At 41.3% G+C, this 27807-nt stretch overlaps 1 protein-coding gene across 1 annotated transcript; it reads right to left on the bottom strand.

Annotated features, from left to right (window-relative positions):
* On the bottom strand, positions 1–27598 carry LOC139464151 (atrial natriuretic peptide receptor 1-like). The gene is made up of 22 exons (XM_071245681.1): positions 27358–27598; positions 24731–25093; positions 23480–23637; positions 21428–21562; positions 20741–20876; positions 18528–18616; positions 18155–18311; positions 17613–17700; positions 12766–12943; positions 11748–11825; positions 10728–10832; positions 10056–10127; positions 9252–9414; positions 7092–7241; positions 6308–6476; positions 5937–6089; positions 4770–4893; positions 4365–4433; positions 3236–3410; positions 1509–1607; positions 593–684; positions 1–57 (listed from the first exon to the last, which is right to left on the bottom strand). The coding sequence occupies exons 1-22, from the start codon at positions 27596–27598 to the stop codon at positions 1–3; spliced, it is 3051 nt and encodes a 1016-aa protein (XP_071101782.1).
* Positions 27599–27807: the final 209 nt, after the last annotated feature.

Below are 27807 nucleotides of genomic sequence, written 5' to 3'. Positions count from 1 at the left end.
TCATCTGTTCCATACTTTCTCCCCAAGTAACCAGTATGTGTTCATGGATCCCAAGCCCTGTAACACAAACGTAGCAGTATGTACTACACCTCCATCTTGTTCATGTTGTCTGGCGACTGCCTCCCTGACCCTGTGGAAGAGCGTCCGCCCGGAAAGCGGACGGTCGGGGGGTCGATCCCCGGCCGCGTCATACCAAAAGACGTTCAAAGACTGAGACCTGGCTTAAACAAGGACTCCTCGGCTCGGAGTCCGTAAACTGTGTCTGAGTGTAGTATTCATGTATGGTATGGTATCTCAGTGGGCTGGCACTATGAAATCGACAGTAGTCCGGACTAGCACAATCAGCTACACACACAAACGCACACGTGCATGCACGTCGCAATATATTATATAAGTGCAATAATCTTAGACACGATGTTAAATCCCATTTCACCTCAACTCATGTTGTCTATCCATCATTATCGTAATATTAGTTTAATACCTTTACATGTTATACATCGAATCCAGTATGTATGCTTTTGACCATCATAATTTTCATGTTCAACGCACTTGAACGAAAGTCCTATCTGAAAGCATCTCGTACAAAACTCACCTTGACTGCAATACTTCCACGCGACCCGATGATAAAGATGCCACATCGATCCAAGATATTCTTAGTATCCACACTTATGTGGATTTTACAAGCTGTAGAATTGGAGGAAAGAAAAATCACAAATGTTATCTTTTCAACAACAATCATGGAAGAAAGTTTAACTTTAATAGATGATTTAATACAAACTGAGACATTGTCACCTGTAGATTAGGCCTTATAGTTAAGTTAGCAACATCCAGGCATAAGAAAGTGAATGAAGCAGACTTTAAAAAAGTACAAAGAAGATGCAAAGTGTGTTTTTTATCGTAATCATGAGTGAGTGAGTGAGTTGGGTTTAGCGCCGCTTTTAACAGTATTCCAGTTATATCACGGCGAGTCAGCTTAATGTGGGAGAAAAGCCCGAAGTGATGCAGGCCTCAGACGTTTACCACTTCGGTGAAACCCACGAGCACAGGTATGGCGCTGACAAACCTAGAAACATAATCGGGGCGAACCGGAATTCGAACCCACAATCATAGGTTTCTGTCGTGCCCAAGGGACGCAACTCTGCACAGCGAATCGCGGCGCCTTAGACGACTGGGCCACCCGTGCCCCCCGTAATCATGAGGGCAATGCACATGATATATTGGCCGTTATATCCGGATATGGTGGCCGGTGTTCTCTAAGGCCGATGCCCATTTTCTCTAGACTGCTGTCGGTATTCTCAAACTAGATTGAAAAACGATGACATGCTTCAACCAAGTCAGCGAGCTTGCCTCAACTCTACTGGACGATTCCGTTAGTCGCCTCTTACGACATGCATAAACGCCTTTTACGACAAGCATGGGCTGCTGGAGACGTAATTCAATAACGGAACGAACTAACTAACTAACTAACTAACGAACGAACGTTAAAATACAAGAAAATAACTACAAACCTTCTCCGTGAGATTCCATCCGAGAGGCAGTAATAACGGTATCGCCGAACAAGCAGTAGCGGGGCATCTTTTGTCCTACGACGCCGGCGCACACAGAACCTGAACGGTAGTTAAAGAGTTTACGGATTAAGGTAGACAAATTTATCTTACTTTGAAAAGATACATGTATGTATGTAAACCCCTTTCCACAATCTCTTCTTGTTGCTAAGAGTGAGTGAGTGAGTTGGGTTTAGCGCCGCTTTTAACAGCATTCCAGTTATCTGCACAGTGAATCGCGGCGCCTTGGACCCGCGTCCAATGTACGATTCCGACCATAATATGACAAGTATGTGTTTATAACTTCACTTTACAAACAGAAACCGCAAAATAAACTGCTGATCGAAGCTTACATAATACATGTTTTGTCTGTGGAAAAATTAATTACAAATTTGAAATTTCAGAAATGATCTGTGAATGAACATGCCGATAGATTTACTACTCAATGGTCATACATATCTGTACCATCGAACCCAGTATAAAGCGATCGAAATATCTCTAAAGTCAGTACATATACCAACATATACTCAGAGAGTGAGTGAGTGAGTTTGTTTAACGCTGCTTTGAACAGTATTCCAGTTATATCACGGCTTGTCAGCTTAATGTGGAAGGAAAGCCCGAAGTGATGCAGGTCTCAGACGTTTACAACTTTGGCGAAACCTACGAGCACGGGTATTGTGCTGACAAATCTAGAAACATGACAGGATGGTGAACCACAATCATAGGTTTCTGGTGCGTCCAAGGGACGCAACTCTGCACAAAGTAAAGCTAGACATCAAGGATCATTTATAGTAACCAACAAAAAAAATGACGAATACCATGGCAACCACTGGTTGGTTACACATACAAAACGTCACTAATAATTGATAAATACAACGAAATGAAAACTATAGACATAACATTTAATAATACCCTGTCATTTGGAATTAAAATAAAACTTCGAAACACGTGTCTCAATAAACATAAATATAAACATAAATATCTGAAATTGGAGCGATAAACATGTCCTTGTTAAAGTTTACAGTACATTATAGTTGAAATGGATTGAATTATCATTAAATCGCCCGCACTTTATCAGAAATGAGCGGGCCACTGTAACTTGATAATGCCCTCATATCAAGCCAGTTGTTAGGTGAGTTCATAGGGTAGGGAAAGTGACGTCACGTTTAATAATGACGTAATCTGTTTTGTTCTATGACCTTTCAATATGTGTAAAAGTGGGTCAGTGACATTCGTGTTGATTGCAGTAAATGTTTCAAAACCGATATTTTTGTTTCTTTTTATTTGATAACAAATTCCATCCAGTTTGGCTATAATAACGGTAACGCTCTTTTTCAAGGCATTATCATTTCCAGAAGCCCTCGGTCTTTTCAACTGGCCTCCTTCGTCGGGCAGTTAATGCAAGACCTCGGCTTCTGCAAATGAAAATGCCCTGAAAACTAGCGTTACCCTTATAGTATTCAACTAACGTTTGTCGATGTTAGGTCTTTAGCTATATTTCTAAATGGCAACAAGGAACACTTAAAACTGGAGCACCTGAAGATAATGCGTTCTGGATCGTTCATTGCTATTTGTATGCATATATTCCATCTGTGCACCATTTATGATGATAATCTTTTTCTATTCTAACTATGGCATGAGCCGGGTATTTAGCAAGAGCTGCAATGCCAATCGAATCAAGGATTTCTCACCAGAATGAATGCCAACTCTGAGACGAAGCTTTTCATCCGGCAAATGTAGGATCTTGATGGTGTCTATTGCACGGAGGAGAGACAGGGACATTCGGGAGATCTCGGGCGCATGGCGATCTCCGTTCCGGACTGGTAATCCCGAGACGACCATGTAGGCATCGCCAATTGTTTCCACCTGTGAGGATACAATAATCGTAAGTGAATGAGTTAACTGTATTTAACGGCTCGTTTAAAAGCTCACAGGCTGTACACTTAGACCTTTAGACATATGGGGAACCCTTATAAGAACCGTATTGTGCTGACATACCAATTATAAACAATGAGAGCCTGATATTCACTCAGGCCGATGGGGTATCCTAGCGTCAAAAGCGTTAGCTCATCACGCCGAAAACCCGGATTCGATTCCCCACGTGGGTACAATGTGTGAAGCCCACTTCTGGTGTCCCCGCCATGGCTGGAATATTGCTAAAAGCGGCGTAAAACCATACTCACTCACTCACTTAGATTCACTCCAAAGATTAGCTGGTAGGACTAAGGGGAGCAAAGAGGTAATGGAATTAATTTTTTCATAGAGTTCATTTTGCTGTGTAACACGACATGTTGTTTTCTATCGGATATTAAAGTCATAGATATTATTTTAATAATAAATTCATAATTCAATAATTTCGTGATATGTTGGGAAGAAACCCATATTGGGATTGACAAATAAAACACACAAGAAGAGAAGAATACTTATCCACATTAAGTTAAAATACTTATTTCCATTTTTAAGCATCGAAAGGCACAAATATGATAGTAGTAGGTTCTTATAAACTCGGAAATTGGACATTTACGGATATGAAGACAAGCAACCACACTTGAATGAAACGTAGTTAACAAATGATACGAGCTTGTGTGTGTGTATGGCTACTTGTACTTCTCCGGACTTTAGGGGATTTGATGGTGCTAGCCTTCTGAGATACTGGATAGAGGCTCTATCAACAACCACCCCCCACCCCCCCACCCCCCCACCCCCACCACACCAACCCCCCCCCCCCCCCCCCCCCCCCCCCCCCCACACGGTGGCGGTCCAATTTCATATATGTACACAATATGATAGCATAAACGTGTTCTCAGAGTATCCACTTACTTTGTAAACGTCGTATACGTCGATGATGTCGTCGAAGCAGGAATACAGGTCGTTTAGGAGATCAACGATCTATATATAACATTGATAAAAAGAATGAAACTATTTGAAAGAGGTTTATCTTGTTTTACCACAGTTAGGCACTTATCTAACAGGAGAAATAAAACACACTTTGAGTGATTCCCCCTGGGTCTATTTCATTCGGAAAATATCGTAAATATCCGGAGAATGCATCTTACATCATTAATTCGAGATACACAATTGCGGTTGGTATGTTGCAAATGTAAAGTAACAGTTCGGCAATTCGTACGGGAAACTTAACATGTTAGAGGCGTACATTGACAATAATTGAAAAGATCTAAGCAATCAGAATCCGACTTTAAAGTGTAAGGTAAGATAAGATATTACCTGCATCGGTGTTGATCTGGCAGATAGTGTGGTGAAGCCGCAGATGTCGGTGAAACACACGGTTACCGACTCAAATGAATCAGGTTTTACTCTCAGGCCGAGTTTTAACTGGTTAGCAACAGACCTGAAATAATGAGTAGTACTTAAGTCTTTACAAAACATGTTTGGTGGTCAGAAACAACCCCTCCTGTATGTATAGTCTTTTATGAATACTTTGCGAAACAAGGGCGGTCGGGTAGTCTAGTGATTAAGGCGTTCGCGTGTCACGCCGAAGACCCGGGTTCGATTCCCGACATGGGTACAATGTGTGGAGCCCATTTCTGGTGTCCGCCGCCGTGATATTGCTAGACTATTGCTCACTCACACACCCTTGCGAAATAAAAGTGACAAAACCCTTTTCAAATTCATAAGAAATCTCTAAAAGAAGAGTCGATTGTACGATTCCGAGTACATCGCATATGAATCACTATCAAATAGTGATGACACTCGATAAAGTGAGCGTATCCTGCCCCACCGATGGCACCGTGTTTGACTAATAGGTTTAATATATAACTTTGTGTTTAAGTCATTACTTGCTCTCGTCGCTATATGGTTTAACCATTGGCGATGACACTTTAAAATCCATATACAACTAATGACTTAAAAATAGAGTTATATATTACACCAATTAGCCAAACACGGATGCCACCGTTGGGTCAGGATACGCTTACTTTATACAGAACACATGTCATAGATATTAACTCTAGGTGTTTCCGTATCATTTTCTACTAGACTACCGGACAGCCATGTTTGATAGCAGCTAAAAACAAGAAATGGTTATTAGATTGGCTTGTATCAGCTTAATAAAGTTTTGATAACGTTTGAAATTTCTTGATCAAATCCAATTTTCAAGTATACACATTCTTTTGCCCGATAGTTTACATCGATTACAATTACCATATATCATAATGAATACAGTTGAATATGACAATGATGCACATAATGTCCCTTACAGTTTCAAGGGCAAGCGTTGTTCACTAAAGCTTAGCAAGAAACAAGATGTCAGCTTGTCATGAATCAAATGGATGTTATACATTACAGTCACGCTTTCTATAACGTGTGTTTTCATGATAGGGTTTTGGTAAAGTGTTTGGTGCAATGGGTTGTCTCCCCTTCACTGATACTTACTTTGGAATGATCTGATGGAGGAGTTCATCCGTTCTCTTCTTCTCCTCCCGGACTCGGTGGGTCTTCTCATCCACAAGCTTCTCCAAGTTATTAGCGTACTGCTCCATACGACGAAGAAGGTTATCAAAGAAATTGCCAGATGCACCGAAACGTCTGAAACAAAATTTGCTAACTGAACCTCAGTTTGATGACTAAAAGCAAGACGTATATGCCTGAAGTCTGTAGTTATCGACTGCAAGATTCTTCATTGAAGGCTGTATAATTTACATCATCGGTTACGTGCTTCGCCATTGTGTTAACAGCTGTGAATAAATGTATAAGGATATTGATGTCTTTATTATCAAGCAGAAATTGGTAGTTTAAAAACGTACGCCGCCATATCTTTAAGAACCTTCTTTACTGTCACCAATTGAGGTCTTTCTTTTGGATTTTCTGCCCAGCACTCTGCCATCAGGGATTTGATTGCATCCACCGAGGATGGTGCATCAAACCTTGGCCTCAACGGATCGCTACCTCCCTGTTTAAGCTTGGATAGGACAACTGGAAGATGAGAACATGGCGAAATAAGACATAGGACGTGGCGTCTTTCTGACTGTTTATAGAAGAGTGAGTGAGTATGATTCTACGCCACTTTTAGCAATATTCCAGCAATATCACAACGGGGGAGACAAAAAATGGACTTCACACATTGTACCTATGTCAGGAATCGAACCTGGGGCTTTGCCTGGACGAGCAATCGCTTTAACCATTAGGCTACCCGACCTCCCCGATAATATGAGAAACTCGGCAAAGCTATATTTCGTCTTGGTTGTAACACGGTGAGCTAATCACATCACAAGAAATCAGGGAATATCAACAATGAATGTAATGTTTTTTGAGATTCATAGTTTACATTTGTAGTTTATATGCAACTCAGAAAGTTGAAAGTGATGCAGGTCTCTGACGTTAACCACTTTCGAGGAACCAACCACCCAGGGTTTGGTGCTGACAAACCTAGAAACATAAACGGGGAGAACCTTGATTCAAACCAATAATCATAGGTTTCTGGCGTGCCCAAGGGACGCAACTTTGCACGGTGTATGGCAGCGCCTTAGACGACTGGGCCACCCGTTATAACATGACGGAATAACTGTGGATTAAATGAAAAAGATATACCATCGATGCCGAGTGTATCTGTCTCGTTTCCGAAAGGTGAATCTCGCGAAAACACTTCTTGTAGAATTATTCCAAAGCTGTACACGTCTCCTTCTCTGCTGCCACGTAGATCCTTGGCACGAAGGAGTTCGGGGGCACGCCATAAACAATCTGAAGAATGAACAAATAACTTCATGAAGAATTTAAGTGATCCATTCATATCATTTTCACCTCTATTTTGCCTTTTACCCCTAGTAGAATCCGTTTCGTCAGACAATCAAAACTGATTATTCTCTAGTTGTTGACGTGCAATTTTAATATAATTACACATCTAAAATGACTTTATTTAAACCTAACTCTTCACGCTTAAGACGTTCGTGTTTAATTCATGACCCAAACCAATTTTTCGATGGCCATCGTTCACGTTTTAAACTGTACGTATATCCAATATTAACCATGAGTGTGGAACGCGCAGTAAACCATCCTACAATGACACTCAGCCATGTTATATGCTTGACGGTATTGATTGCTACTGTACGTGTAGCGCAGAATACGACAAAAGCAAACATCCTGATACGTACGAAGATCGGGAATCGTTAATAATAATACTAATAATTAAAATGATATTAATAATATTGACACCCCCACACGAAGAATCATGTCAGACAATAAATCCCACCACCCTCGCTCTTCCCTCAAATGCTTATATTTACCAATCATTATGGGAGGGCGTGGTTTGATTAACGTTAGGGCTCTTCATGATTGTTTTGTGCACTTTTACACCCATTTATTTGTCTGATGATCCTCTTGTGAAGCATATCAAGACTTGTGATGAAAACAAGGCATTCCACAGTTTTCGTAAACGAGCCAAGGATGTGGGACATAATCTCAATGTCAGTGTTGATTTTGTTAATGGTTCTGTCCTGCTGGACGGTACAGAAATGAGTGTCAACCAAGCGAAGTGCCATATCAAATCGGCCCAGACTCAGTTTTTCAAGAAGATGATATCTGAACGACCGCTGCATCTAGTTTATGTGCAGTGAAGTCAGCTTCCCTGCACAGTCCTTCGCGTGGATGAGGTCGGCTGGCCTGAACAGAAGGCTTTCTGTTTGCTGCTTAGGACCAGTCAGTTCCCACTCGAAACCGTCAATGTGTGATTTTGAATCAAAATGTAAATATGAAATGTAGATTATGTAATGAATTTAATGAGACTGTCCAACACATTGTCAGTTGTTTTGACACAGAGGTCCATCCATGGTTTGACCCCGAATATGTAGAGGGCGTCATGGGCGTTTTGGAATAGGCCCGTATACAGCCTCAGACGTATCCAGGCCAATAAACCAGATTTTGTCCTTTTTGCAAAGTCCAATGAAATCATATATCTTATTGAATTTTCTGTCCCTTTTGACGGTTGTGTGATTGACAAGATTCGGGAAAAACATGGCAAATATGCAGACCTCTCTCTCGAAATGTCAACCTTGCATCCCAAGTACCAAGTTGTCCGACTCCCCATTGTTCTCGGTGCCTTAGGTTTGGTACCCCCCAATCTGTTGACTGACATTGGGAGTGTGACCGGGTTTGCTACCAGGAATACAGCCCTCCTGACAATCTGGGTAATGCAAATGGCTGCAGTGTTGGGGAATCTTAATATTCTCCGAAATGTTCTGGGTGGGTTTGACTAGGCAGCGCTTCCTGGGAGAAGTCCTATTCGCTGTCTGGGCTGCGTGAAGAGGGGGCAACCAGCCTGACTGTGCCAGGATCAAACCCTCTTTGCTGCATTTTTAAAAAAACCATTTAATATGTACATAATAACATAAAAAAAGGTAAAAATAATAACAGCAGCGTCAAAACCCTCTCCATAATTATAAAACATCTCTGCTGATGTCCATTTTACGATTCCAACTCCAATGTAAGTCATGAGCATGTGTTTAAGAATCAGTATGAACAGGTGTTCGCGAAAAGGTGAGTGACTCCGGTCACAAACACGGGCACAGGACATCAATTGTTCATCTGAAAAAAAATAGGGAATTGCATCGTACATCAATGTTGTCATTGATGCAAATTAGGAAATGTCCTCCAAATGTCCAGCATAAAACATTTTAAAAGTTTAGCTGAATTAAAATAATAATAGCATCAACAACATGGTAACCTACTGTTCAACATTGTAACCAAATGCTGTACCTGTTTTAAATTCTTGAGATTTGAAGTCCGGCTTGAGTTGATTGAATATCTGATGCGGTCCGTAATCTGCTATTTTTACAGAGAAACAGTTGTCCACCAAACACACACTGCTGGTCAGTCGGCCATGCTTCTTCAGGGGGCTATCATGTAAGTAACACATGCCCTGGTTGTATGAACACACGGAAGTCATTACTGCATCATAAATGTCTTTCAATCCTTCTTCTTCAGATGTAATATCTTATAAATAAATTGCAAGTGATTCTGTGGCATTTGATTGGCAAACCAAGCAATATTTTTCCCCGTTTATGTTTCCCTTACCCATCAAGAGTTTACATATCGATATATATGCGATAGTCCAATCATATTTAGCACAGGAAAGTGGCCTGGGTGTGGCAAGGGTGGAAACAAGACTTTTATAAAAAGGCTAGTGGCCGCTCTTACCTCGAGAAGATGGTATATAACATGATATTGATATGTTAGTTGTATCACATCGATCCGCAATGCGTTGGAAACAACAAAACGTGGTTACAACTAGCGTGTACTTGGACCAGTGTCAATATTCATGGTACATGTGTAGTACAAAATGAAATATATCAGAAGCATATATTTTCTAAAGAAAGTTAATATCATTTCCAAATTTTACACATTTTACAAGGTCTCTAACAGAAATAAATAAATTGCATCATAGAGCGTAAAGACAAAACTATATACTCCATACATGTATATTCATATACTCCATCTATGTATATGCACCTTTCCCTTTGTCGCTTTTATTCATAATATTTCAGGTAGTGTACTTTTTACCTTAAGGATGTCGGTGCAGAGTGAGAACTTGAACTGAGCATCCAGATTAACATCGCTGTTTCCAATTATATCCTATTAGAAAAATGAAACATTTAATCGAACAACAAATATAGATTTTAAAAGGAAACACACCCTAGGAAGAGAATATAATATTATGGATGTCACCTTCTCATTTATGAGGAACACAACGTTTCGGAGTAAATGCTTACTCCTTCACCTGATGAAGGAGTAAGCATATACTCCGAAACGTTGCATTCTCTTCCTTATGTGTATCACTTCTAAATACCTTTCAAAGACTTGAAACATACATCGTGTGACGTTTCTAAACAAGGACATTTATGACTAAGGATATTATAATCCAACTATGCTTTACATGCCAAGGCTTATAAGAAACAAGTCATTCGTGCTACGTGTCTGTCATTAAAAAAAAGTAGATCATTTATATAAATGTACAAGGGGACACGGGTGGCCCAGTTGTCTTGGGCGCCGCAATTGTCAGTACCATATCCGTGCTTGTGGGTTTCATCAAAGTGGTGAACGTCTGAGACCTGCATCACTTTCCTCCCACGTTAAGCTAAGCCGCCGTGATATAACTTGAATACTGTTTAAAGCGGCGTTAAACCCAACTCAATGCATTACCTTATTCAGGAAAATGAAACAGAAACTTCTTACCATTAAGCTTCCTTTCTGGCAGAACTCCGTTATCAAGTACTTGTCCTCAGCTTCAAAAACAGCTCCATGAACCCGTGCCAGATTCTCCAAGTTCAAGTCGCGTATCTGACAAAATATTCATTCTGAATAAGCCAATTTGGATTATTACCCTTTGGCTATGATACCTGTCCTATCGGATGAATAAACCAGTCCAAATCACTCATTATGATTCAACCCCTAAATGCCACATATATTGACATTATCTTGTAAACATTATGCGCGTTTGTACTCATATTGTGGCTTGTACTTTTTACTTTTTGCATTTTTGTGGATGTAGTAAACTCACTTAAAGTGTAAGGTCACATAAATGAAAGTTATTGTCCTGTACTTCATTAACGCCAAAGGTTGAACGAAAAGTAATGAATTAATATATTTCACATATAACCGCGCATATTGTTTTGACATTTCAGACCTGGGTCGTTTCAGGTGGTGTATATCAACATGGGTGTTAAATGGGGAGAAGTTTAGTATTTGAGAAACTCTTCCAAATTGTGCGTTCGTAAAAAATAATGGACGAGTCTTGATCATTGAGCTTTGTTCAAAATTGATCCATTATGATTTAACTTTTTTTCTAAGTGAGAAACAAATGCAGCTTGTCATGCAATTACTTAAATGGAGATTTGATAGCGCTTATAAATTGCCGGGCAAAAATGTAAACAAGTGACAACTAGATGTGACCCAAAAAATACAAACTTTGTCAAAACTATAATATGGTGCAAACGGTCGCTGAAACACTGTAAACTTGAGGTTTAAAACACAACTCTGATTCCCCTAAGAAACTCATCACCATCGAATAGCCAGTTCTTGTTTGTTTCCTTTTTAGCCAACATAGCTTCTTTAGTCTGACAGTTTAGTTGGTCACTTGTCTAGATCCACATCTGAATTGGCATCATTTGTAAAACTGTACCTTGGGTGTCCCACCTGTTTGTGTCCAATTCCAACGACAAATGATCAATACGAACGTTGTCATGACACACTTACATGCAGGAATTCTTCAATCAGTGTTTCGTCCACAATGATGGATTGCAGATGAATCTTCTTCAATCGGACTGGGTAGCCCTGAAAAGCAGCCGTCAGAATGAAACGCTTTATGATCAGGTAGAAGAAACTATACTCCCCATGAGAGTCTGATAATATCCCCTGTTAACAGTTGGCATATCTGATTACAAGTCTGTGATATAGCTACATTTTAGGTAAATATACAGTTGTAATTTGAAAGCATAATTTTACACGTGACAACTATTCATTCACGGACAGCAATATTTCACCGATAAAGGCACACAATTGTTATAAATTTGTTCCTTGAATTTTGATTCCATTTCAAGTATTTTTATTATCACACTAATGGTAGTGTAAACAATGTTGTAATTGTATTGCATTTTTTCTGTCAAGATTCGGTAGAAGTTCATGACATTCGGTATTAACAATAATTAGTTGTCTTGAATGAATTAGTATCTAATGTAAGCAGTACTATGGAAGTTACTTTTTTAGGTACTTTTTGAGTCAAGTGTAATCTTGCTATAGATTAATCCATAATGGTATCGAACCTTCTAGAAGGGATTTAGACTATAAACGGTAGGCAAGAGCGTGCCTCTCTCATCTCACATTACATCAAGACCAGTATATATCCAGCATAGGCCTTATTTGGAAGCTTGACCACTGTTGCCGCTAGTTGAATATTAGTATCACTGCCTTTATTGGTATTACCACTATTATTGTATTTTATACTGCCTTTGTAATTTTACTGCCATTATTTTTTTAATTTCTACACTATTGTGTTCTGCCATTGTAGTTACTTTGCAGTAATTTGTATTGATTTGTAAACTTAGTTAATTTTATAATACCATTCTTTATTGTATAACATCGTTGTTATTTGCTTTCACACTGAAGTCTGCGTATGCCTGACTTAACTGATACTGTTTCAACTTGGAAGTCGACACGTAACAATCTGATCTGATCTAATTAAGCTATTTCTTTCAATGTGTACATGAAGAATTACCCTGTGCAGTCCAAATCCACCACTGTAAGAAGGAATACTTTCACTTTTCGGGGTAAGGGAACTGAATTTGGAGTTCAGACTCGCCGCTGAGTCCGACATGCTACGTAGCCCCACCTGGATGTCTGCGGAGTCTATCCTCCACCACAACTTGTCTACAACTGGATTCTTCATTCTGTGCCTGCAACATGTATTTGTCAGTAGCCGAGTGGGTATTTCAACGGCGAAATTCCACGACCAGGTTTCTGGACATAGCCATGTGTACATTTCTGTCCACAGTCGGTAAATATATATGGTGTACAAAACTGAAGACAGGTTGGAGATGATTGTCATAAGGTAACGTTTTATGTGTGGTAAGGTGGTGGATGTGTTCCTTTTGACTGAATACGCTTCACTAACACCCGTAAATTGAGTGGATGAGCCAAAAGACGTTGTCACCATCTTAAAAACAGGAGTGAGTGAGTGAGTTGGGTTTAACGCCGCTTTTAGCAGTATTCCAGTTATATCGCGGTGTGTCATCTTAATGTGGGAGGAAAGCCCGAAGTGATGCAGGTCGCAGACGTTTACCACTTCGGTGAAACCCACGAGCACGGATATGGTGCTGACAAACCTATAAACATAATCGGGGCGAACCAGGATTCGAACCCACAATCATAGGTTTCTGTCTCTGGACAGGTAACTCGTATGACCCACCTGATCTCCAGACATAATACAATGGACAGGCAACTATGACGGCCCATCTGATCTTCACACATAATACAAAGGACAGGTAACTCGTATGACCCACCTGATCTCCACACATAATACAATGGACAGGCAACTCGTATGACCCACCTAATCTCCACACATAATAGATGGACAGGTAACTCGTATGACCCACCTGATCTCCACACATGATACAATGGACAGGTAGGTCGTATGACCCACCTGATCTCCACACATAATACAATGGACAGGTAACTCGTATGACACACCTGATCTCCACACATAATACAATGGACAGGTAACTCGTATGACCCACCTGATCTTCACACATAATACAATGGTCAGGTAACTCTTAAGACCCACCTGATCTCCACACATAATAAAATGGACAGGTAACTCGTATGACCCACCTGATCTTCACACATAATACAATGGACAGGTAACTCTTAAGACCCACCTGATCTCCACACATAATACAATGGACAGGTAACTCGTATGACCCACCTGATCTCCACGATAAAACAATGGACAGGTAACTCGTATGACACACCTGATCTCCACACATAAAACAAAGGACAGGTAACTCGTGTGACCCACCTGATCGCCACACATAATAGATGGACAGGTAACTCGTATGACCCACCTGATCTCCACACATAATACAATGGACAGGTAATGCGTATGACCCACCTGATGTCTACACATAATACAATGGACAGGCAACTATGGCGGCCCATCTGATCTTCACACATAATACAAAGGACAGGTAACTCGTATGACACACCTGATCTCCACACATAATAGATGGAAAGGTAACTCTTAAGACCCACCTGATCTCCACACATAATACAATGGACAGGTAACTCGTATGACCCACCTGATCTTCACACATAATACAATGGACAGGTAACTCTTAAGACCCACCTGATCTCCACACATAATAAAATGGACAGGTAACTCGTATGACCCACCTGATCTTCACACATAATACAATGGACAGGTAACTCTTAAGACCCACCTGATCTCCACACACAATACAATGGACAGGTAACTCGTATGACCCACCTGATCTCCACGATAAAACAATGGACAGGTAACTCGTATGACACACCTGATCTCCACACATAAAACAAAGGACAGGTAACTCGTGTGACCCACCTGATCTCCACACATAATAGATGGACAGGTAACTCGTATGACCCACCTGATCTCCACACATAATACAATGGACAGGTAATGCGTATGACCCACCTGAGGTCCACACATAATACAATGGACAGGCAACTATGGCGGCCCATCTGATCTTCACACATAATACAAAGGACAGGTAACTCGTATGACCCACCTGATCTCCACACATAATACAATGGACAGGCAACTCGTATGACCCACCTGATCTCCACACATAAAACAATGGACAGGTAACTCGTATGACCCACCTGATCTCCACACAATACAATGGACAGGCAACTATGGCGGCCCATCTGATCTTCACACATAATACAAAGGACAGGTAACTCGTATGACACACCTGATCTCCACACATAATAGATGGAAAGGTAACTCTTAAGACCCACCTGATCTCCACACATAATACAATGGACAGGTAACTCGTATGACACACCTGATCTTCACACATAATACAATGGACAGGTAACTCTTAAGACCCACCTGATCTCCACACATAATAAAATGGACAGGTAACTCGTATGACCCACCTGATCTTCACACATAATACAATGGACAGGTAACTCTTAAGACCCACCTGATCTCCACACACAATACAATGGACAGGTAACTCGTATGACCCACCTGATCTCCACGATAAAACAATGGACAGGTAACTCGTATGACACACCTGATCTCCACACATAAAACAAAGGACAGGTAACTCGTGTGACCCACCTGATCTCCACACATAATAGATGGACAGGTAACTCGTATGACCCACCTGATCTCCACACATAATACAATGGACAGGTAATGCGTATGACCCACCTGATGTCCACACATAATACAATGGACAGGCAACTATGGCGGCCCATCTGATCTTCACACATAATACAAAGGACAGGTAACTCGTATGACCCACCTGATCTCCACACATAATACAATGGACAGGCAACTCGTATGACCCACCTGATCTCCACACATAAAACAATGGACAGGTAACTCGTATGACCCACCTGATCTCCACACAATACAATGGACAGGCAACTATGACGGCCCATCTGATCTTCACACATAATACAAAGGACAGGTAACTCGTATGACACACCTGATCTCCACACATAATAGATGGAAAGGTAACTCTTAAGACCCACCTGATCTCCACACATAATACAATGGACAGGTAACTCGTATGACACACCTGATCTTCACACATAATACAATGGACAGGTAACTCTTAAGACCCACCTGATCTCCACACATAATAAAATGGACAGGTAACTCGTATGACCCACCTGATCTTCACACATAATACAATGGACAGGTAACTCTTAAGACCCACCTGATCTCCACACACAATACAATGGACAGGTAACTCGTATGACCCACCTGATCTCCACGATAAAACAATGGACAGGTAACTCGTATGACACACCTGATCTCCACACATAAAACAAAGGACAGGTAACTCGTGTGACCCACCTGATCTCCACACATAATAGATGGACAGGTAACTCGTATGACCCACCTGATCTCCACACATAATACAATGGACAGGTAATGCGTATGACCCACCTGATGTCCACACATAATACAATGGACAGGCAACTATGGCGGCCCATCTGATCTTCACACATAATACAAAGGACAGGTAACTCGTATGACCCACCTGATCTCCACACATAATACAATGGACAGGCAACTCGTATGACCCACCTGATCTCCACACATAAAACAATGGACAGGTAACTCGTATGACCCACCTGATCTCCACACAATACAATGGACAGGCAACTATGACGGCCCATCTGATCTTCACACATAATACAAAGGACAGGTAACTCGTATGACACACCTGATCTCCACACATAATAGATGGACAGGTAACTCGTATGACCCACCTGATCTCCACACATAAAACAATGGACAGGTAACTCTTAAGACCCACCTGATCTCCACACATAATAAAATGGACAGGTAACTCGTATGACCCACCTGATCTTCACACATAATACAATGGACAGGTAACTCTTAAGACCCACCTGATCTCCACACACAATACAATGGACAGGTAACTCGTATGACCCACCTGATCTCCACGATAAAACAATGGACAGGTAACTCGTATGACACACCTGATCTCCACACATAAAACAAAGGACAGGTAACTCGTGTGACCCACCTGATCTCCACACATAATAGATGGACAGGTAACTCGTATGACCCACCTGATCTCCACACATAATACAATGGACAGGTAATGCGTATGACCCACCTGATGTCCACACATAATACAATGGACAGGCAACTATGGCGGCCCATCTGATCTTCACACATAATACAAAGGACAGGTAACTCGTATGACCCACCTGATCTCCACACATAATACAATGGACAGGCAACTCGTATGACCCACCTGATCTCCACACATAAAACAATGGACAGGTAACTCGTATGACCCACCTGATCTCCACACAATACAATGGACAGGCAACTATGACGGCCCATCTGATCTTCACACATAATACAAAGGACAGGTAACTCGTATGACACACCTGATCTCCACACATAATAGATGGACAGGTAACTCGTATGACCCACCTGATCTCCACACATAATACAATGGACAGGCAACTATGACGGCCCATCTGATCTTCACACATAATACAAAGGACAGGTAACTCGTATGACCCACCTGATCTCCACGATAAAACAATGGACAGGTAACTCGTATGACCCACCTGATCTCCACACATAAAACAAAGGACAGGTAACTCCTATGACCCACCTGATCTCCACACATAATAGATGGACAGGTAACTCGTATGACCCACCTGATCTCCACACATAATACAATGGACAGGTAACGCGTATGACCCACCTGATCTTCACACATAATAAAATGGACATGTAACTCGTATGACCCACCTGATCTCCACACATAATACAATGGACAGGTAACTCGTATGACCCACCTGATCTGCACAAAGAAGGCAATTAGGGCCAGGACTATCAGAAGACCAATGGTACCGGCCAGCGCACTAATCAGCCTGACCTCCGACACTGAAGCAATGATAGCAGATATGCATTTATCTCATTTCTCAAACCAAACACACAGAGTTAGGCATGAGCAATATACAAAGACGTTTCTTTTTATGAATATATTTGATGATTTAGCGCGTTAATGGGAACAACGTTGTTCAATGTCCATGTGCCTCGATTTAAAACAGGATAATAGCCGAGTTTGAAATCAAAGATATGCAGAGACGATTTCCGCTGGTGATAGTTTTGAAAACGTGACGAGACATTGTGGCATATTCATGTCCTGACCCACCCTCCCACCCCCCACCCCCCAAAAAATGTATGTCATCCGGCCTTACGTCGAACATTTAACATATCTCCACATTTAATAAGAAATGTCAGTACAGTATTAATGCGGCTTGTGTAAGCGCTGACGAAGATCTGTTAGAACCGTTCGACTGACACACAAATGGAAACGAATCTAGCCTGTACTTACTAGTCAAATTAGTTACATTAACACTATACGTGCACCGCATGCCCTTGTATCCACACTCTGGTACGTCTGGTGGGGGACCTGAGTTCTGAGGCCAAACGATTGTCCTGCCAGGGGTGTGTATGAAGGTCTTAGTTCGTCCCCGGAAACGGCCAACCCCCTGAAGGGCACATCAGTAGTCAGAAAAACACAGGAAATGCATTTGTTTCGAGCAAATAAAATAAAAGTTTCCACATTTCATTTGACACCACAGATTAATATTTTTGTTATTAAAATTTGAGTGAGCTGAGTCACCATCGAGACTTAAAAAACACACGCACAAAAAAAGAGTGGTTCTGTATTAATCAATCTATCTTTGGTGATTGAAAACACTCACAACGACTCTCCCGGCTTTAGTTAAATCGAGTAGGAAGAGGTCCCCATCCCGAGTGCCATCTTCATCTAGTGAGATGTTCCTGTCTATCCCTGAACAACACATGACATGATAACGTTCAAAGTCCAACATCCCATCTGGTACCCATGACATTGTCACGCGGGGCCAGCTGCAATACGTGGTGGTGCATATATTTACAAAAATACAATTTAGAAAGAAGAGTCTCTCTTAATTTGAAATTCTATTATGACGGGTTATAATTTATTGCATTAACATTTAACCATCTGTTAGTCTTTACGATTGTCAGCATTTTGGACCACGCTGATGAGTAAATCGTAATTGAGTAATATCACTGTTATGTGTAGACGGAAGAAAACTGACGTCAGTTGAACCGATATTATCCATGGAGGGAGCGAGACTAGCGTACAAATTAGGTTCAAACAAAGGCCAAGTTATGGTATGACAAGGTCCGTTATTGGCCATTATAGCTAAAATGGATAGAATTATCATTAAAACGCCCGCATGTTATCAGAAATGAGCGGGCCACTGTAACTTGATAATGCCCTCATATTACTTGACGACGGGCCATTATCACGCCCGTTGTTAGGTGACGTCAAAGGATAGGGATACCTAACGTCACGTTCAATAGTGACGTCATCTGGTTTGTTCTATGACGTTTCCATATTTGTTAAGTGGGTCAGTGACATTCGTGTTGATTGCAGTAAATGTTTCAAAACCGATATTCTTGTTTCTTTTTATTTGATAACAAATTCCATCCATTTTAGCTATAATAACGGTAACGCTCTTTTTTAGGGCATTATCATTTGCAGAAACCCTCGGTCTTTTCAACTGCCCTCCTTCTTCGGGCAGTTAATGCAAGACCTCGGGCTTCTGCAAATGAAAATGCCCTGAAAAATAGCGTTACCCTTATAGTATTCAACTAACGTTTGTCGATGTTAGGTCTTTAGCTATATTTCTAAATGGCAACAAGGAACACTTAAAACTGGAGCACCTGAAGATAATGCGTTCTGGATCGTTCATTGTTAATGGAAAACCTCGGGCTTCTGCAAATGATAATGCCCTGAAATATAGCGTTACCCTTATAGATGGACACGATATCAGGTCAAACGTCAATTCGTAAAGTTATGGAAAAACTTTAATTATTGATGAAATGATTATCAGACATGTCTCGAAATGTTTCGTTCTGCACAACACGTTCCTATAAATAGTGACATGAGTGAGTACATGACTTTGGTTTCACGCCGCTTTGTACAGTATTCCAGTATCACGGCGTGTCAGCTTGATGCGGGAGGAAAGTCAGAAGTGATGAGGCTTAGATGTTTAGCACTTTGTTGAAACACTCGAGCACATGCTGTCAAACCTAGAAACCGCGTCGAACCGCGATTCGAACACACGGTCATGTTCTGGCGTGCTTTCGGGACGCTACTTACGTGTAGAAGACTGGGACACCCGTGTACCTAATATTGGCACGAAGTACACGTACAAGCTCGCTATTTCCAACGTCCTCCAGTCACGCTGTAGTTTATGTCTGTTATGTCTCTGATATTGATGCCGTGATAGCAAATAAAACCCTTCATTCGAGGGATGACTACTGATATGTGGGTGTCAACAAATTCAAGCATCTTCCTTTCTTGGCATCTCTTTATCAGGGGTAAGTGGTAACGACGCATCTTCCCGGGGCAAGGGATTTAACTGACTATAGAAGTCCAGTTTCCAGCCTTGTCGAACTTGGCTGGAATTCCGGCTGGACTAACCAGTTTATGATCAGTCCAATCAAAATCGCGTAATTACCAAGACACTAGGTTCGTAAACAACATGGATTTCAACGTGCAGATTTCCGTCGACTGCAGGATTTGCAAAGCGTGTGTATCGTCAACTGCGAGTCGGCAGATATTTTCCAAATCTTTTCATGCCTTCTTATCAAGGTGCTCTCGTAATTTGACGCACTTCGCGAGGTAATACCCGTTTCATAACAATAGAGATCTTGACTATCGATCAGATCGTCTTGACTGGGCGCCGCCATCTTGGTTGAAGCTAATATATGCGATATGAGAGGTGGAATCAGATTGGTCAATAGGGGGTACATAGCCTCGTAATAGCCACTCGAGCCACAAAATTCAAATCTAGTTCGGCAAGGGTGGAACTGGATGTTTTGTCAGTTAACGCCCTTGTCATGGATCGATTGTTGAACATACCCGTAAAGGTCCTATTCCACATTCTCCTTGTCATGGCTGTTCCATTGTACGGATCGCCTCCCTCCTGAAGTGTTTCATACAACACTTGGGCATACAGGGTGACGGCGTCGTGGTAGCCTACGATGAACTCGCCTGGCTGTGGAAAATCATTGTAAACTCATAGCGTATAATCTTTCTTCAAAATAGTTATTTATGAAATTTAGACATCCTGTTCAATTACAAATTCAAAGTAACCGCCAGAACAAATCTATGATATTGTTTTATATAATATTGCTGAGTACGGCGTTAAACAACAAACCAAACCAAAACTGAAGCACTCTATCTTTACGTGAACTCTCACAGTTGAGCCTCAGACATGACGTCACCCTGCAATGAGATGACTTCATGATACGATAGATGACGTCACATGACGTCAACTAAATTGAATTATAGACATTGATAAATATTGATCCAATCGCATATAGATTTAACGTGGTTTTCATACCCCAAAGGCTCGTTTTTATAAAACTGGGATTGAGAAAAAAGAACTACTTATCAAGAAAACTTTTCATGCCCAGTCAATAGTCCAGGAGATTCCCGGGTTTCGAATCTTATTTGCTCAGTTTTGCAACCAATAGAATTGTAGCACACGCTTCAGTTCGTATAAAAAAGAAAATACCATTTATAAATGTAATTGTTCGAACTTACGACGTCGTCGCCGAAGTCGAGGTCCCAGTTTTCGAGGGCGTTGGCAACGACCGTCTCCTTGAAGAGTTCATATTTCTTGGTTTTCGACTCTCTCAAAGCCAGGAAGAAAACGCTTTGGAAGGCTTCCAGTGCCTTCTATAATGGAAGACATCGGTAGTAAAATAAACATAACGACATTCCCACAATAGAATACTCATGTGATAATCGGAAACCTCGTGAGTCCGGAAAAACCCCATCTAATAGGCGCCTGCAGTTACTAACGCCTGGGAGTGCGTCAGTATGGTTATACGCCGCACATTGCACCCATGTTGAGAATCGAACCCGGGTCTTCGGCGTGACGAGCGAACGCTTCAACCACTAGGCTACCCTATCGCCCTACGAACGTCTATATATAAATGCAGAGGGACATACATTATTCCGTGCCCATGATTTGTTAATCCTGACATTTGTTTGATGAATTTTCTTTTATCACAACTTCGGGGTCTTTGAAAACCTTTGTTAAGATGTATCTTGACAGAACCGATTATTATCATTACCAGAGAGCACAACAATTTTTGCTTCTCAGGATTGCAACAACTTATGCCCCCACAGCATCAAGGATGTCGTTTGACGACTGAAGAATATAGCAGATGCACAGGCATGCTTGAAACTTGGTCAGCACATCGTCACGTTGCAAGTCTTTGGTATCAGGCAAAGTGTGATAAGCAGAGCATTGGTGAGTGAGTGAGTGAGTTTGATTTAACGCCGCTTTTAACAGTATTCCAGTTATATTGCGGCGTGTTAGCTTAATGTGGGAGGAAAGCCCGAAGTGACGCAGGTCTCAGACGTTTATCACTTCGGTGAAACCCACGAGCACGGGTATGGTGCTGACAAACCTAGAAACATAATCGGGGCGAACCGGGATTCGAACCCACAATCATAGGTTTCTGTCGTGCCCAAGGGACGCAACTCTGCATAGCTAATCGCGGCGCCGTGATATTACTGGAATACTGTTAAAAGCGGCGTAAACCCAACTCACTCACTCACTCACACTTGTCTCTGAATAATCGAGATATTGTCTCGAGTTATCTTCGAGCCCATGTGTGGCATACACAACATTTGACCATCATTGATCAAATCTGTCAAACCCTTATGAGATCAGGTGAAATGAACGAAAACCTTATGGTGCCGCGTTGACTTTTTCTCGTTATTTCGTGTTTTTTAAATAAAGTGGCACCATTAGGCTTTCGTAGAAATGGTGTTTAGCGTCGTGTTAAAGATTATTGTACTTATACAGAGACGTGTGTGTGTGTGTGTGTGTGTGTGTGTGTGTGTGTGTGTGTGTGTGTGTGTGTGTGTCTGTCTGTGTGTGTGTGTGTGTGTGTCTGTGTGTGTCTGTCTGTGTCTGCTCGACTAATGCCGGTTTTACAGTGTTATCCCACTGAAATACCATGCCGCAGTTTTATATGGACACCCTACTCAGACACACTTTACTGACTCTGAGCCGACCAGTCCTTGTCGAAACAAGGCAAACAAGTAATTATGAAAACTATATGTATGAATCACTGGAAATTACAGACGACACAGATGTTCGCAGAAAAGGTATTCAAATCCGGAGTTGTGAAAGGTCGTGGCATGGAATAACATAGCACATCATAAATTTTCTCGTGTGACTGAACTGGGCCTTTGATTATGAAACCTTGATTGGAAAAGTAAGTTGCAAAGCAAAACGTCTTTCCGTTAAATGTGAATAAAATATAATGCTCTAAAGTCCCTAAACATTTGAGACTTGTAGACGGCATACGCTGGGGCTGATGAATTATACTGCTCGGAGGGCTATGGGCCTGAGACGTTAATCACTTTGGTGTGTTCTGACAAACGTAGAAATATAATCATGGCGAACGGCGAACCGCGAACCGCGAACCGCGAAAAGAACCCACTCTCATAGGTTTCTGGCACGCCAAAAGGACGAGAACTCAGCACAGCGAAATTCCCCCACCTTAAACGACTGGGCCACCCGGAGCTGTTGAAATGTGGCTCTCCCGATCCGACATCGTCCTATCGGCTACCCACCTCGTCGTTCTCGTCCCCTCTCTGCCAGACATAAGGCGTGACGATCTCCCGCAGAGCAACTGTGATGATGAAGACGTACTCGCCATTGGTGTAGCCCATGTCGTGGGCAATCAGCATGATGTCACGAACAACGTCAGCAGGCGCATGGATGATGAAGACTGATTAAAATGGCAAAACGTTAGTTTCGATCTTTGATGCCTTTTAGACATTAAGCATGCGACATATAATCATCTTCCCGACGTAAGCGTGTCAACAAGCCTACATCAAAGCCCAGTTTCTACCCTTGCTACATCAATGCCACTTTCTTGGCTCGAGCGCCACCTCACGTAATTCACGAGTTGTGCCCCTTGTAATGGAAACGCGATATCCAATCAGATCGCAAAGACAGGCGGCGATGAAGCACCTTCATACGAAGGTGTACCAGTCGTGGATGGTGATTTTGTGAAACGTTCTCTGATTGGACTGTCGATATGTGCGATACTCCAATCATATTTAGCACAGGTAAGTGGGTCGATGTGGCAAGGGTGTAAACAGGACTTTGATAAAAAGGCTAGTGGACGCTCTTGCCTCGGGAAGATGCCCTTTAATATACTACTCCACTTTTGACAGGGATATATTTTTATCTAATAACTGATTCTAATAATATGTCAAGTATATATTCAAACAGAATGAAAGATCCTATTAAAAGTCGAGTAATTTATAAATCAGATATAATATAATTAATTTCATTGATGGACAGGCTACCCGAGAGAGTAAAAAGCATGTTGTAAATTTGTTGACTTCAGTGATGTAAGGTTCACAAATGTGAAGTAATCATTAATAAGATAAGTTAGATGGGTATATCATCTCAATATATTTAATCTCAATCGAAGTATGCATCTAAGGAAGCAGAAAAAAGGCTACGTGACTAACTCCTATAAAACAATATCTCATCCTGTTTTATTTTTGTTTGTTTTTTTAGGCCGCACTCAGCAATATTCCAGCTACATGACGGCGGTCTGAAAATAATCCAGTCTGGACCAGACAATCCACTGATTGACATCATGAGCCTCGATCCACGCAATTGGGATCGATTACATGCATCAACCAAGTCAGCGAGCGTGACCACCCGATCCTGTTAGTCTCCTCTTACGACAAGCATAGTCGCCTTTTACGGCAAGCATGGGTTGCTGAAGACCTATTCTACCCCGGATCTTCACGGGTCCATCCTGTTTTAAATCAGTTATTCGTCCATGCAGCTGTGAAGCTCACCCCTGGCATTCTCGCTCCCCTGTTCTAGAATGTACCTATACCCTTTGGGATTCAAGCGCTTCTTTCTCAGGGGCAGATGAGAAACATCAAAGATGGAAGTTTTGAACATCTGATGGAATACCCTGCCCATTCGACTGGACTCTGCATCTCTGTCGCTGTTGTCATACAAAAGGGCTATATGACGCCAGCGGTACATCTGGAGGATTTTCTGCGTGAAGTCAGCAAACAGCCCAAACGGAGATAACTTAGTGACAGTCGGGTATTGCGTATTCTGGAATATATCTGTGTAACCGGCTGGCGTTATAAGAGGGATATTCCAGTCCGCCGCCATAAACCCGAGGATTTCCACAGCGTCCCCACATGCTGTGAACATGACATGAACATTTTCATCAAAGATTGCAAATAAAATTCTATAAATCAAAGGCAATTCATGCGCATAGCAATATATACTATGCAAGTAAGTGATATTTTCTTTTGAGGTGACACTGAAGGAAGATACACCAATGTCGGGCAATGAAAGAAATTCATTTATGTGGCAAGAACATTTTCGAAGAAATCAAGCTCCCAAACACAACATTGTGACTAGGGCTGGGACGCGTAACTCGGGTACTCGGGTCGGGTGGGTACTGAGTAGGACGCGGGTACCCACAGAACTCCCCGGACCCGTGGTTAGTCACGTCATATATATTGTTTCATAACAAAAATTCACTATATAACTACATGGTTACACGACAATTTTAAGTCTCTAATGTTCGTATTTCTTTATGACTATGAACACGTTCCTTCTGACTTATATATATTTGAGCAAAGCTAAAACTTCAGTCAACTTCAGTGTATGCATGACCACATCGTTTTCTACGTGTATCTAGATACACTCTGCCAGGGCTACTGTCAAACTATTCCCAATCGGACATTTTGTACCTGTCTCTTGACACCAACAGCGCACGGGTACCCGGGTAGGGTCGGGTTATGGGGGTGTGAGTACCCGGGTAATAAATTTGGACTCGTCCCAGGCCCAAATGTGACAGTCATGCATCACGTGACCTCGGATAGCACGTGCAAGGGGCGGTATGCCAGATTTACCATCGTCACTCAGACTCGGTTGTAAGCAGATGCATATTGTTTTCATGGAACCAAAAGCTCAATTACACTTTATAAAACACATTTAATCATTAAGGAAGCAACAGCATTTAACAAGCGACGTTTGCAATGTGGTGAACGTTTACGTGTCATAGGCATGTTGCAGGTTGGCACGTGTCAGAATAGTGTTTCTCATGCGCTGCATGTTTCTCAATCTGTCATCAGCAGACTGTGGGCCCGATACAAACAAACACATAACGTCGATGTGCAAAACTCAAATTTCGAAACGGCCTATTGCGCCCCCATCTCATCACACCAATAATTGGAACCCATTTGATGTGATCAACTGCTCCCCAGCAGATATGATCATATCAGTACCATATAGATCATAATGTTTGTCTTTTTAGGCATAGTATAATTATTTAGACTACCACTTATCCACCTTTGCCTCGTCTATTTGATATTACATTCCATTAGTATAAATATATATCCCCTGTACTGGTACTGATCACAAACAAAGTAAAAGCTATATTTGCGTTAATAGGCAGTTCATCTATTGACTGTGATTGGTTGTACGTGTAGCTCTAGACATTTGCAAGTGCGGACATTGTCCACTTATATGCACAAACTGAGGAGCAAAAGAAGGTATACCGATTTTTTTTATGTTATCAAAATTTAAAGAACTGTTGTTAAATTTGATTCTGTCTATTCAACTATCACTCATTTCTGGAGTAAGGGTAAGAAATGAATTTGCAATCACATGACCCCTACCATACCTTAAATGTACATTTGTGCCGAAAAAAGCTAATTTATTAAATTTTCAAAGATAAGATGTCTACGACTCCCATCAGCAGTTGGGTATTATGCGAAAAGTACTTTTTCAGAATTTTTTAAAGTTTTGTATCAAATTATTTAAAAAAAAAGAAAACCATGTGAAAGTATTATTTGAGTGTTGACTAAGCGCAAGTACAGTTCAATTTTTTATATAGTATCATTAACATATCAACGGACAGGTATAGTTCATTTTGCCCCTCAGTTAATAACTCAGCGTTCTTTTTTGAAAACCACAAAAGTGGTATTTGTATGGTAAAGGATTATTTAAACTTAACTCAGTTATGCCCCAAACTAATTTATGACCTTTGATCACTCAAACCTACTCCTCTTATTTAAGAAGCATTTTCTACACTTCCTTTGTTATGAAATGTACGTTTGAAATTCAAGCATCCTTGAAAAAAATAGTGTTTGCCTGAATGCGTCGACAAGAAGTTTTGTTTAAGAAAGAAATTACCGTGCTTCTCAATTATAAAGGTTGGTGCAAACATTTGCTTGCAAATACGAGGATGATCTATGTTGTTGACGTATACACAAATAAATACCAATACTTTGGTTGTCATGGATATAAACATACATTTTCACATCAACAATAATTACATTAGTGAAATATCAACAGAATCATTAAAATTATTTAGTAATAGAATTGAATATTTTAGAACGCATATTTCCCTTTGGTTTTATAGTGACTGCCATAATAAACACAATAAGCTCACCTGGTCCGATGAAAGCTGTGACTCCCTCGTTGTAGTATACATCTGCTGCTATGGCACCGACTTTGTAGCTGTTGCAAGTGTTGTTACGAAAAGTAACCCGAAAGTCAATCGTATCACCATACTTCTCTTGGACTTTGGTTAACGCAAGATTCACTGCGGGCCCTGATCGAGGGAGGGCGAACGAGTACCGGGTATCATTCACTTCAATTATTGCTATTTTGGCTACAAATCTTGCGGCCATAGTAAGGCTTGCGAAACACACAAGTGCAAGTAGAATCAAAGCCAGGCGAATGTTTCTCATGTTTCGACCAGTGTCGACCGAGAAGTGGTCGTGGAAGTCAAATGCAACGCCTTGTTATACCACAAGAAATGGTGCAACTTGACAGTTTGCCTCAAACAAGCCAAACTGTTAATGGTGCCATCACCGCTACCTGTGAACATCTGCAGTCC

This window comes from Haliotis cracherodii, unplaced genomic scaffold, assembly GCF_022045235.1.
Source record: "Haliotis cracherodii isolate W230 unplaced genomic scaffold, xgHalCrac1.p SCAF_16, whole genome shotgun sequence".
NCBI classification, from domain to species: Eukaryota; Metazoa; Mollusca; class Gastropoda; order Lepetellida; family Haliotidae; genus Haliotis; species Haliotis cracherodii.
Note: the sequence above shows the minus strand (reverse complement) of the source record. Positions and strands in the feature narration are given on the sequence as shown.